The sequence below is a fragment of the Numida meleagris genome, chromosome 6 (assembly GCF_002078875.1).
Source record: "Numida meleagris isolate 19003 breed g44 Domestic line chromosome 6, NumMel1.0, whole genome shotgun sequence".
Taxonomy (NCBI): Eukaryota; Metazoa; Chordata; class Aves; order Galliformes; family Numididae; genus Numida; species Numida meleagris.
Window position 1 is genome coordinate 38,793,144 of NC_034414.1, and position 13,351 is coordinate 38,806,494.

A 13,351-nucleotide genomic window follows, 5' to 3' on the forward strand; every position below is an offset into this window, starting at 1 on the left:
TGTCACCTGCGAAAAAAAAATCAAGGAGAGCTGCGGGAGTGATGGCTTCCAGAGAGGGGAGAGGGCACTCGCTACCCGCTGCTTTCCCCGCCCGTCCCGGCTCAGATCAGCCCCCACGGAGCACGGACGCCGTCCTCACCCGCAGGCCGCCACCCCAGCACGGCGCCCGCCTACCGCCAATCAGCGAGGCCGACGGCGCTCTAGGCCCGCCTCCCAGCCAAAGCAACCAATCAGACTCCGAGATGGGCCGATCCTTCCGCTCACTGATTGGTGATTCGGAAGAACTGTTTTCGTCGTGCTCGCCCCTTGGGGAGATGTACCGTTGTCATGGTTTCCTCGCGCGACTTCCGCCCGCGGGCGACGAGCGGGATGTCACTTCCGCAGCGATGGCGGCGGCGTGCGGCCGGGGTCTGCTGGCTCCGCTCGGCGGGTGGCTGCGGGCCTGCCCACGGGCCCCGCTCCGCTCCCTCACTGCCGCCGCGCCGCTCTACGACGTGGTGGTTTCGGGCGGCGGTATGGTCGGCAGTGCTATGGCCGCCGCGCTCGGTAAGGCCGTGACCTTCTCCGCAGGCGGCCTGGCCCGGGGCCGAGAGAGCGGTCAGCGCCTCGGGCAAACGCGTACAGATAGGAAGAGTTCATACAAAAAGCGAAGGTTTAATGCGTGCTTTAACTGCAGAGGCATTATCGGTCACGAAGGGCTGTAGTCATAAAGCTGAAAAATATTAAAGCACAGCTGACTGTCGGAGCCTACCTCGTTGTGTGTTTCTGCATAAGGTTTAGAACGTGCTCTGTCTAAATACAAAAACGCATAGAAGTTATAGATGCAGAATTAAGAAACAGGCATCTGACGGGTGCATTGTGCTAAAGTGTGTTGTATTTGCTTGTTTAAGGGCATGACATCCATTTCCATGATAAGAAAATTGCTTTGCTGGAGGCTGGGCCTAGGAAAGAATATCGCTTGCCAGAGAGTTACAGCAACAGGGTCAGCTCCATCTCCCCCGGATCAGCAACCCTCCTGAGCAGTATGTATCACTTCTATTCTTTGTGTTTGTAGCAGCGTGTTTGAACTTTCTGTTATGTTTAAACAAAACTCCTTTGAGCATGTTATGCCTTCATCATAAGTGGAGTTGTTTGGCTTTGTTTCTCAGTAAATGTTAAGTTGCAGTGATGGGATCAGGCATCTCTTGGTAACAAGATTCCGTGTTCTAGTGTCTCAGTCTGATTTTTTTATATTAATGTATGTACTTACGTTTATGTTATGTATTAGTGTTTGTGATACTGGGCTGGCAAAAGATTGTGAAGTGCTTTCTGTAGTGTCTGGGATGCTTTGTTCACAAAATAAGCATAATTCTCCCATGCTTAGTGTTCTGCAGTCTGGTAACTCACTTCTGATTAATTTTCATTTCAAAGGCAAATTTGAGCCTTGATTTTATATGGAGAAAGAACTATTATATACAGTGGCTGTGACTTTTTGTGTCTGTTCTATTGCCCGGTGAGAGTCGGTGTGTAAGTGACGGCATTTATGGAGAACTCTTGTGCCTTTTTGTCTGGCTTGTATTAACAGCAAGATAATGTGATGCTGGAGCTGGGAAAGCACTCAGTGAGGCAGCGCGGGCCATGCTTGGGGGTGGTGGAAGCAGAGTCTGGGCAAGTTATATAGTAGTTAGTGATACGTAGTCAGTGAGAGAGGAAAGCACAGATTGAGTTTCAGCTTCGTTTGGGTCTCATTGTCACTTGTAAACCTATGCCTTTGTGTCCTCTTTCTCTTCTAGGTTTTGGTGCCTGGGATCACGTCTGCAGCCTGAGATGTAAACCATTCCGACGCATGCAGGTGCCATACTCAGGACTGCAAATATATTGTGTGTTTGTCTACTTTGAATTTTCACAAATACTTCCATTATTAATCAAAAGTTTATTCCTTCTTTGGCAAAGGGTAGGCCATGCTTTTCTCTGGGGAGATGACTGTTCTCAGAGTCGTGATGTTTCAGGGTGAAAGGCTGATTCCTAATGGAAGCTGTAAACATGGAGGCATGGGTACTAGTCAGGAAAGACAAAGGTGAAGGTGGTAGAGTAGCATTGTGTGTTAATTATGTACCAGGAAAATAGGGGGGAAAAACTTTCTGTCTTCAGAATTAGTGTTTGAGATTAATCTCGATCATTGCGTGTAAGGAATTATGTGATGTTCTTTAGTGGCTTAGAATGGATGGTGATTCAGGATGTGTCCTCTACTTCTGCATTCGTAGATTGACACGCTCTTTGGCTGTTAGGATGGTTGTTTCCATGTTCTCTGAAAGGAGCAATACCTGTTTGTTTTGTAGCTTCATATAATGTTTTTCTTTGTAGGTGTGGGATGCTTGTTCTGAAGCCATCATCACTTTTGAGAAAGATGACTTAGATGACATGGGTTACATAGTGGAGAATGATGTCATTATGTCTGCTCTCACAAAACAGTTAGATGCAGTAGCAGGTAGTGGACAACTTCTTTAATGTTTTATTTTGTGGAGAAAGTTTTCAGTAACTTATCTTAGTGTACACAATAGAAGACAAGAGAGGGAGAAAAATGGTTTATCTAACAAATGACTCTGGGATATGGGCAGCTTCTTGAAACGGGGGGAATGGAGGGAGAAATCTATCTGCTGTAGCCTGCTGTAGGCTACACAGCTTGAAGACAATTGCGTATGCTATTCACCAGCACGCAATTTCTCTGAAATAAGACTTAATGAAAAGATGTGTAGCTTTCTGTTTAGAGCGGGCTTTGCAGTGACAGTTTGTCAGATCTGTTCTTTCTTGCCTTGAGAACTGTCGAGTCTATTCTTAGAGTGCCACTAAAGGTGTGCATGGCCCTTTGCTGCTGAAGTGATGTTTCCTTTTTTTCATGTCTGTGTCATGCAGTGACCATGGTACTTTGTGTTCCCACCAGACCGGGTGGAGGTTTTCTACGGGAGCAGAGCAGTCGGGTATACCTGGCCCCTTCCCTCTCACAGCTGTGACACAAGCCCTTGGGTCCAAATTGAGTTAGCTGATGGACGCAGACTTCAGACCAAACTGCTGGTAACTAAGCTTTTTATTTCTGTTGATCAGGCATCATCTCTTGCCCAAGTCCTTTCCACTGGATTTGGTTCTGATTCCGTGTGTGCCGCTCCACCCACGTGGAGGGCTTGAGTGAGGTGAGTCGCTAACTCAGTCAGAGGTGCTAAGGGACAGACACATTGTGCAGCCTTTTCTGTACCTGATGCAAGAAAACTGTGCTGAATTGGACAAGAGCAGAAGGGACCACCTCTTCTGGTCTGGGGGAACATATATGTATTTTCTTCTTCTGTATAAACAAAAATATATGTACGCACTAATGGAGGTTGGTAGACTGGAATACTGGCTTTCTCAGGAGCTGATGAAGAGGTAGCTCTGCATCTCTTTATTCCATAGATTGGTGCGGATGGCCATAACTCCGTAGTCCGGAAGGAAGCTGAAATTCAGAACATTGAGCATCAGTATGACCAGTCAGCTGTGGTGGCAACTCTTCATTTGTCTGAGGTGAAATTCTACAGATCATGTCTTGCCTTCTGCTTAATCAGATGATGTTAAGTCACTGGTTCTTAACTGTCCATTTCTTTCCACTGTAGGCCACAGACAATAACGTAGCATGGCAGAGGTTCCTTCCTGCAGGGCCAATTGCGCTTCTTCCGGTAAGATACCTCATGGTCTCTGTGTTTTTTTAACTTTTTAGTATATCTTTTAGTAATTTTTCTTCTGTCTGTGCCTTGCTATGCCTGTTTTGTCCTTCTGCCTTTGCAAGTGTTTCCCTCGCACTTTATCCTTGGTATTTCTCACTTGTAGTGTGTTTGGCTGGGAAAGTAACATGCAGTTGGACTGGTGTAGGGAGAAGAGAGTGAGGAAAGCTTTGCATTGTTTGTTTTATTTTCTTTTGTTTATTTTTCTCTTGATAATTACCCTTGAAATTTTCTTATCCAGTTGTCTGACACTGCCAGCTCTCTGGTTTGGTCTACGTCTCATGAACATGCATCGGAACTTCTCACTATGGACAAGGAAAGTTTTGTGGATAGCATCAACTCTGCCTTTGTGAGTATCAGCCTTACAGCAGTTATGAGGCTGGCTGTTGCCGTCATGAGAAGTACAATGGAATCCTACAGCTTAAAGGATAGTAATGGGAAAGATGGATTCTCAAACTTCTTCCTTTGGTGAGGATGATATTAGAGGACACTTGGCAAAAAAAAGGATGACCCTTTGGGACTGATTTAGAATCACAGAATTGCTCAGAAAAGACCTTAAAGATCACCAAGTCCAAACACAACCTAGCCATACTACCCTAACTCGTAACAGCTCACCGCTAAATCGTGTCCCTGAGCACCACATCCAAACGGTTCTTAAGTTAGTTCTGAAAGGTATGGTAGAATCTGAACTAAATTTCTGAAATATGGGAAGCATAGGCTTACCCTAGTTAGAGACTTACATGTCCTAAAGCAATGAAGATAGTTTCTTCTATTATCTATTTTTGTCCAGGTAGTTAATTTAGTACCTGGAGCTAGATGAGATTTTCTTTCTTTTGCGTTCTTTTTATGTCCAGTTTGGATTAACATCTAAAGATTTCTTTCTGTTTGTTTGTGTGCTTGTTTCAGTGGAGCAACGTAAACCATTCTGACTTCATTGATGCTGCTGGAGCCATGTTTCGATCTGCTCTTTCACTTCTGAAACCCTCAGGGACTGCAGTGCGTCAGCTGCCCCCAAGTGTTGCTAAAGTAGATCCAGAGAGCAGAGCCGTGTTCCCTCTGGGGATGGGGCATGCGACAGAGTACGTCCGGCACCGCGTAGCTCTGATCGGGTAAGGTCTCTGGAGCAGCTGCTGGGTGGTGAGTGAGTGGTGTGTGGTTAGAAATGATGTGAGCACAGCAACTCCCACTTAATAATAAACTAGATGGTTAGAAATGCGTTTATGGCTAGAGTCTGACTTTATCTAGGCGGTTTATATAATTTGCTCTTGTGTCAACAAAAGCCTTTTATATGAATAGCTCTCTCCCCACTGTGTATACTTTCTGTGTAAATTGGACAGTTTTCCTTCTCTTGTTTGTGTAGTCCAGTGAAACAGTCCAGTATCTCATGATGGACCTGTACTTCTCCCAAAGATAGCAGCCATTCTGTATATCAGTTTGAGTGTTAGCTCACTTGTCTTGAGCACAAATCACAAAACTTAGAGATAATTCTGGATAGGATGCCATAGGCTTTTGTACAATGGTCTATAGAAAGAGAGAAGTACCTCATGTTTTACATTCTGGGGATGAATGTACATTTTTCTTCCCCAGAGCTGCAGTACGTTGGTAGTTTATAATAATTCTTGATGCCATATTACATTTCAGATACATTCTTTCTTTCCACCTTGAGTCACTTTGTGCTTATGAGTACTCTGTGCTTTATATCTCATTAACGTTTTAAGTGTGTGATCTTACATTCATACCCAAATTTTGTTTCTTTAAGTAATGTGTTCAGCTTCATTCTTTGCAGACAAGTCTACTCATAATAAAAAAATTCAGATTCTTTTCAGTGATACATCACGACTTTGTATTCGTGATGGCTCTCTGCTTCTGTGTTTGTGAAATGTGTCGGTGATATATTTCCTCTAGTGCCACTTAGAAAAATAGTAAGGCCTGTTTCACATGTGATCTGACACTGGACTTTAGCTAGTCACCTCTTTATAATTTTACCTTTCTGAGATACTTTTTGCTGACCCCTCTTTTTCTTGCTTCATACAGCTGGAGAGGTAGGCAGGTAGTTCAGCACAAGGAAGTACTGGATAAAGCTGTATATGCTGCTGTAAGATCATGTGAATTGCAAAGAAGTGAAGAGTTCGTCTCAGCCATTTAGCTTTCTTCAAGAACGGTTATAACCTTCTATCTTCTCTTGCTGTAGGGATGCAGCGCACAGAGTCCACCCGCTTGCAGGACAAGGTGTAAACCTGGGTTTTGGTGATATTGCATGTTTAGCTCATCACCTCAGTGCAGCAGCCTTCAATGGGCATGATCTGGGTAAGTATCTAAGACGATGAGGTGGCTGTGAGATGTTTAGCCTTACAAGCCTCTGCTGCTACCATCAGGACAAGCACCATCTCTATATGCAGGTTAAGCTCACTGCTCTTTTTGTTTAAAAGACACAAACATCTTTGAAGCGAAACTGTTCTACTGTTCATTGGCTGTGGAACAGTTAATCATACTTGGGTGCCATTTCCATCCTCAAAAACCTCAAAAAATGCTTTAAAAAAGCACAGAAAAGATCTGCAGGATGGTAGTTAGAAGCGGTGAGGCGAAAACCACTAGCTGAAAGATTCAAGCCTATATTAAGATGGACCATTTATCTCTTCTATGTTTTCAGTTATCTGTGGAGACTCTTACATGGACTCTTACATAACTGTTTGTGGCAAGTCACTTTTAATTTGAGTATTCAATTATTTCTTCCAGGATCTTTAAAACATCTCCTAAGGTTTGAGACAGAACGTCAGAGGCACAATGTCTCCTTGATAGCTGCTATTGATTTGCTGAAGAGGCTTTACTCCACAAACCTGGCTCCCTTGGTGTTGCTGAGGACATGGGGATTGCAAGCGACAAATGCCCTGTCTCCTGTCAAAGTGAGATTCTTCCTTTGTACACAAGCCATTGAAGAATTTTTCTAAAGAAACATCTTTTGGTTGGAAAATGCTAAGTTGTTCGAACTGAGGTTTTGTATTATGAATGAGCCTGAGGATTTCCTAAATAACTTGCGGCTCGGTGGTAACAGGTTTCTTCTGCAGGACAGGGGAACATGAAGGATCTCAGTATCTATACTCTGTGTCAGTAGTTGTGGGTTAAAAGTCAGTAGTAGTCTTTGGCTCTATTTTGCCATGGAATGCAAACATGGAACTTTGAACTGCATTCCAGAAATGCACTGTGAAAAAAATAGCCCTCTGAAAACAAATCTTCCTTAAGAGTGAGACACCAGGTGACTTGACAGATGTGGGGTGTGACTTAGACAGGTATCTGTTTCTGTGCTGTTGTGCCCTGTTAAATTGTTCTCTCCTGGTTTAAGTTCAGGCCTTCAGTGGAAGTTACCTGAGGAGGTTCAGGCTTAAACACAGAACCTCTGTTTGCAGCCTAGCTGCCAGAATCTTGCACAGCATTGACCCAGTTGGTGGATTTTCATGATGTTCATTGAGCCACCTGCTCTCAAAGCTCCCACATGCCTTCAAATTAGATTTCTCATTTCGGAATTCAACTGTTGCACAAATCAAGTCACCTTCTTACTATTAAACACAGATGGTCAGTCTCCTGTGCATACATCACACTAAGACACTAGGCTGAATTGTAGAGATGTCTCAGTTAGTTGTACTAGGAAGAACAGTGTGCTGCTGCTTCAGTACTTGGTGTTTTTTCACTTTCTCTGTTGAAAGCAGAAAGCCAAATGAAGGCCTCTTTTCTGAGCACAGAACATGTTGGTTATATCTGTTTTGTGCTATTCAAGAAGGAGAAGAATGCTGCAGCTTCTTTAATTTCCTTGTATTCAGGGATAGGTGCTTTGCACTTAACTAAAAAGGCTGGCAAGGAACTCTTGTCCACGTGGAAAGGGGAAGGCGATTATAGCTGCTTTCTGAAATGTATACTTATCACCAATTTACAAATTACTTTTCTTTCTCCCTTTTCAGGAGCAAATCATGGCTTTTGCCAGTAAGTGATCCGTTTTCAGTTTGGAACAGCAGCTTGCCAGTGAGTGCATTGCCTTTATAAGGACTGTGACCGATACACATTTTTGAATTGTGCTATTTTTATTTAACAATAAAACTGAAGTATTGAGCTGTGTCTTACACCTTCTCTGGTTTATGCAGCTGATATCTCATCTGCTCTTCTCAACAGGGTTTTAGGTCTCTTCCTGTAGTATCATTATCCATTCAGCCACTGAACTATCTGTACAATGTGCTTTTAGTTTGGGCCTTTTGAATTGCAGATCGAGGTGGACCATGCTGAATTTTGCTAGCTACAAATTTTGCTGTTTAATTACTTTCAGTTTTTCATGGTGTGATTCTGGAACTGTTATTGCAATTCTGGGTTCTTAACCACTTCCTGGACTCTGAAAGGAGGGCGAGTTTTCAGCAGAAGAGACCAACTCCCAGAGGCAGATAGGTATGTTTTAATGTTCTAATCTCTCTCCTTCACCTTTTTGCTTGCCGCACTCATGGTGCTTTTATTTAATAGTGATGTTTCTTGTGGGACTGGTTAGTCCTAAGAGCTTTCCAGTACCATGAAAACGAGATGCAAGATAACATCTAGGAAAGAAAACTTCAGGACAAAGTTGTAAATATTGTTAAAAATGCTTTAATTACTAAAATAGAAAATCAAGATATTCTGTATGACGTTCCAAATGCCAGCCTCCTGCATTAGACATTTGAGACTTAAAACATTGAGTGAGCACTGCTACTGGGCAAGATTTGTAGATACAGTAACCAGTATCAGGAATTAAAACCACAAATAATTAAACATAAGTTTTGGACTGAAAGCCATTACTTGTGCTTCTTCAGTCGCACATACTAGGCAGCTCCTGGTAGTCAGGATAAGAGACTTTACAAAGGAGACGATAAAAATCAGTGGTGCAAGTAGAACTCTTCCTTTAAAAGGCTGCTTAGTCTTTAGTTAAGCTAATAAATAATATCATTGCACTAGGGTGTGAGGACGCGACTGGCTTCTCTATATCCTCAACCCACTTTTAGTAATTCAGATGTAAACAGTAGGGGCTCAATTCTGCATTTTCTTGTAAAAGAAACCTTTGAGCTGAGTTTTTGTTTCTCTTGTGACTGCAGGATCAGGCCCTTGATAGAGAGCAGCAGGTGAGTTTCAGTTAATGAATTGTGCCACTGACAAATGAAGGCCCTGAGCTTTCAGATTTAATGCAACTTTGGTACAGAATAACGGATGCTCCCACCTAGGATTTGTAGTACCAGAGTTTGAGGCAAAGAATGCAGAAAAGAAACTTACTCCACATGGTACCTGTCTTCTAGACATCCTCCCTCAGGACAAAACCAAACCCTTATGTACTCCTCAAGGCTAGGGTGCACTCACTTGGCAGATACGCTGCTGCTTGTGCCTTAAAAATAATACCCCACCTTCCTTTCGTCTTTCAAGTACAGCCTCACTACTTATGGCTCTTGGTCTCAAGATCTGCTAAGAGAGTTTATCATAGCACTGGCTCAGACTGGAGGCCTTTTGATTCATTACATTCACTACTTCCCAGGAGTAACACACTTGGTTATTAACCACTGCAACTTTCTTTGTGTTCTCCAAAGAATACAAAGGTGAAGAAAATTGGTCGTTCAGGAGAAGATGAATGTTTGTGGTCACCTTGTTGTTGAAACCAGACCATGCACTAAGTTTTGCCAAATGCTAACCAGGGGAATAAGAAAGGTTCCCATTAAGAAGAGACTAGCATTGAGGCTGAACTCCATGGCTACTTTCTTTGTGCTCAAACAGATTTTTGTAGTGAGGAAGGAACGGAAGTTTGGTGTGGCACCAGTGCATTTCCCAACATGAATCTCTTAACAGATTCTGATGAGGAGCACAAGTAGGATGCTCATTTCATATTCCAAAGAAACAGTCTGAGTTTACAGCAAGGTGTCAAAAGTGGGACAGTTACAGGCTGCTCCATCCCTGCCCCTTGGACTCCTGGTGCTGACTGAACTTGTTCAATCAAAAGTATGCTTTGCATCCTAGCGCCATAAAACCTGAGGCAGGGAAATGGGATAACTGAATCAGCCATCGTCAAACTTGCGCTGCTAATGAGAGGAAAATGACTAATGTTCGTAGTAAGGCAAATTCCTAGGACTCCAACCTGCTTGGTGAGATTAGTTAGGATTTGAGTGTGCTATTTCCTCCTTGTGCTGGGCATTAGCAATTATTTTCAAATCCAGTTTCCAGAGAAGGTAGCGTGAGGGCAATCTTGGGTTTTACCAAAGTGAAAAAGCTGTGTCATAGCATACGTGTAAGTGCAAATGCCTGAAAGGAACAAAGCATTTGTCGTAAGGCAGGGGTGAATAAAAGCTGCTTTTAGTCATAAGGATAATACCTCTCTGTTCCTAAGACTGTGTTAAGTTCATCTTTAAGTTCCATATTCCGCATTGAATAGAAGGTGGTCAAGGCAAAGTGAACTATTAAATCAGACACTTTATCGGACTGCATCCTTAATTTCCTTGTGGTATAATGTGGCAAGCATTTCTTTTGGCAGTGGAGTTCATGTGTCTGGCATATGTGCGTATCTTGCTGCCTTGTTTTGTGCCTGCACAACTGTGTGTCACGACTGTAGATGCTAAAATGAATCAAGGCCTGATATCCAGATGTGCAGCCATACAGTACAGACTTTAAAAAAAAAAAAAGTACAGACTTTTAAAGAGCAGCACAAAGACAGTCATGCAAACCATTCGGCACACATGTTGCTTAAGAAACTACTGCTTAAAGAAATGCTTGGTGTGGTACAGCCTATGTTTCAGCCAACATCTTTCCTAAAACTATACCCAAAGAGTGCTTATAGAAAGACTGATGTCATCTTGCAATATATTAGCTAACAGCTGGGTACTTGGAATACTGAGGCTGGGAGCATCCAGAGTTACTGTTTACTTTTCTCTGAATGACTGTTGGTGTCATCTGTAATTTCTGTATTTAATGTCTTGCAAGCAAACTTCAGTACTGTATGCTTAAAGTAAATGGGGGAGTAGAAATAACGTCTGTAGTTTACCACCATGTCCCAGGTATGCTGTGCTTTTAGCAATGGGATGCTATACGAATGTGCTGGTGAAAGCTGTCTTTGAGTCCCTTGCAGATACTCTGCAGGAGTTTAGGCCTTTTGACTTTCAGAAGGCAGCTTCTGGATTATTTATGACAATCACAATTATATTGTGGCAACTTTCATTATGTGCAATGCCAATCCCAGGTGAGGATCTGTTTTATAGCTTTGGTCCATTTTCTACTCTGTGACTGACTCCAGCTGGATAACATACCTGGAGATTTCAGTTTGCTTTCTCAAACTTTCAGAAATGCTGAAATCCATAGGAATGTCACAGTTCAATACGTTATCCCCAGAGACTGCAATAAGTGAAAGGTAGCACCCAAAGTCCAGCTTGTCTCTATGTTGTTCACTTTTTTTGTTAACTATAAGAGGAAGAAAAAGAAGTTGTTACCAGCAGTGTTCTCAACATGTTGAGAGTTGCATGTGACAGCAACTACACATAACAACCCTGGAAAGAGTCAGTAGCTAGTTAGCCAGAAAAATGAACCAGAGCATGTTGATTGATAGAGAAATTGGGAAGCTGGTTTTGGGATTGAACTTCTTCTCACCTGTAAGAGTGTGTTGTCTCTAAATCCAAAACCTTCCTTTAATAAAGCAGTGATGTAAGTGAGATCCATGCAGAGGAATGGACTGGCTGAGTTGAACCTCTCCATGTTATCACAGACTAGAGAAGGAAAAAAAAAAAAAATCAGCAAAATAAAGGGGCTTTTGAACTGACCTTAAGCCAAAACCTACTAAAACACATTCACCTACTTCTATTAATGGGGGTATGTAACACATGGTACGTACTGCACAGCTGTTGTATAAAGTTGGAGAGTAAACCATATAGTAATCTGGTTTCTCTTAACTGTCGTAAGTGTATGTTTTGTTACAGCAGCATAGTCCACATTGCTCTTTTGAAGCCCGAACCTCTGCTCAATCAATAGCTGCCAGGGTAGTTGTCTGGTAGACTGCTTTTTTTAAGAACACAGTATCATTTATCTTCCTTAATCTGTCCAAAAATGGCTCCAGTAACAGACTCCACCTTCTAGGCTGGCAGCTGCTTTTAATTTTAAATTTTCAACCGCATGTCCAAGAGACTGTTGCCCAAACAGCCACTCACACTGCAGCAAAGATTCCACAACAAGGGTTACAGTGATTAGGAAGTGGATTTACAACAAGAATCATCTTTTAGATGGGAATGTTCTGTTTTGTGCTGACATTTATCAGCTGTATCCCTTATTTCCTGAACAGAACTGCAAAGATGCTACCACTTCGCTTCTTGTTAATGTTCTTCAGTATTTTATTCAGCAATAGTTAGAGGTAGAGCATAACAGAAGGTAAGTAGCAAGACATGGGAGTGTAAGTGAAATAAAGGCTAAACGATCTTTTTTTCAAGTCAAACATCTTAAATATTGCCTTATAAACATTCATCTTTAATGATTTCTCCTCCCCAACAGTTTCCCATGTTTGATGACAGTTACCTTCTTTGGCTTTTCTTTCGAAATCTCTCACTTCCAGAACTCCTCCCTGTTCATAATCTGAAAAGAAAGAGGTGAGAAAATATCTTCAGAAACCTGCAAGCAGTTAAGTTCTAAATCTAAGATGACTCCGGAGTACAACTCAGTGATGATGGGCTTGGAGTGGAGTCCTTGGTAACAGTGAACAGAACTGCAAGTATAACTAGAGTTCAGAGCACTAATCTCTTCTATCAAATTCCGAATACCAAAAATGAGGAATACGTGAAGGCATTTTGTGCATTTCCTTTCCCTCAGACACCTTGCGCCTTTTCCCTGCTTCACATATCGCCAGTCTCCAGGGTTCTACCTTCTGGTTGACATGCTCACACATAGTAGATTACCCCAAACCAATTTACCAATTAGGTTGGTGTCAGCTGCTCGATCATAGTAATAGGAGAAAGCATAGAAGGAACTTCCACGAATCTCATCTGGTTGGTGCAGTTTTCCTTTGACAACCTTCAGTACTTCCAGGTAGCAGGGCTTGAATCCTGTTTCTCCTGCTAGGACAAACACAGTTGGGGTGAACCAAAGAGGCACGTGCAGGAGATGGAGGAATTGGTGGCAACAGCATGAAAACAGGAAGAAGCAGAGATTAAAGAATCAGAAGAGGTGAGAAAAGCTTAGATAGCCTCTCCATAATCCAGCATGGTACCTGCATGTAGCAAGTACTCTAGATCACCATCATCAGGCGGAACTGGCTGAAGCAGTTCACAGAAATATCTCAAAGATGAGCTGAGCATACTAGGATAGGTGCATGAAATGCTTCCTCATCAGGCAAAGCTCCCGTTGTTATGTTCTGTAGTAAGCAGAATCTCATTTATATTTGCTACCACCTGCAAGGTAGAACTTTACTTTCCCTCGTCATTGCATTGTAATTATCAGTCCAGTCCACACACACTAAATCAAGCTCAGCGATCATGTTTCCTACTATAAAGCAAAGCAATGTCAGTCACCGAAGGGGGCTGTTCTAGCCACTGCTGGTAGCAGCATCGTGCTCTGCTTGCAGTATTAGGGACAGTATCTTTAAGAAAGAGTTCCACAAGTGG

At 42.7% G+C, this 13,351-nt stretch overlaps 2 protein-coding genes across 8 annotated transcripts in view; one reads left to right on the forward strand and one right to left on the reverse strand.

Moving 5' to 3' along the window:
* Nucleotides 1–8,180, forward strand: COQ6 (coenzyme Q6, monooxygenase). 4 transcript variants are annotated; one of them, XM_021401286.1, is made up of 13 exons: nt 1–546; nt 891–1,022; nt 1,773–1,831; nt 2,344–2,467; nt 2,921–3,051; nt 3,424–3,531; nt 3,621–3,683; nt 3,970–4,077; nt 4,635–4,837; nt 5,920–6,035; nt 6,465–6,631; nt 7,682–7,742; nt 8,041–8,180. In XM_021401286.1, the coding sequence occupies exons 1-12, from the start codon at nt 42–44 to the stop codon at nt 7,709–7,711; spliced, it is 1,746 nt and encodes a 581-aa protein (XP_021256961.1). In that variant the 5' UTR covers nt 1–41; the 3' UTR covers nt 7,712–7,742; nt 8,041–8,180. The 4 variants fall into 4 exon arrangements, with proteins under 4 accessions (XP_021256961.1, XP_021256959.1, XP_021256958.1 ...); XM_021401284.1 differs by lacking the exon at nt 8,041–8,180 and having other exon boundaries at nt 7,682–7,840; XM_021401283.1 differs by lacking the exons at nt 7,682–7,742; nt 8,041–8,180 and having other exon boundaries at nt 6,465–7,675.
* Nucleotides 3,047–13,351, reverse strand: part of ENTPD5 (ectonucleoside triphosphate diphosphohydrolase 5) — a 25,394-nt gene continuing 15,089 nt past the window's right edge. The window contains exons 11-15 of one of the 4 annotated variants that reach the window (XR_002440155.1): nt 12,662–12,805; nt 12,270–12,326; nt 11,355–11,470; nt 11,018–11,168; nt 3,047–3,463 (exon numbers count right to left, since the gene is read on the reverse strand). Coding sequence is in view for 2 of the 4 variants with exons in the window: in XM_021401296.1 (XP_021256971.1) it covers nt 11,082–11,168; nt 11,355–11,470; nt 12,270–12,326; nt 12,662–12,805 (404 nt within the window). In the remaining 2 variants the exon portion in view is untranslated. Of the gene's footprint in view, nt 3,464–8,332; nt 11,169–11,354; nt 11,471–12,269; nt 12,327–12,661; nt 12,806–13,351 lie in introns of those variants that run through there. The other 3 variants (XR_002440154.1, XM_021401297.1, XM_021401296.1) reach the window with 3 other exon arrangements.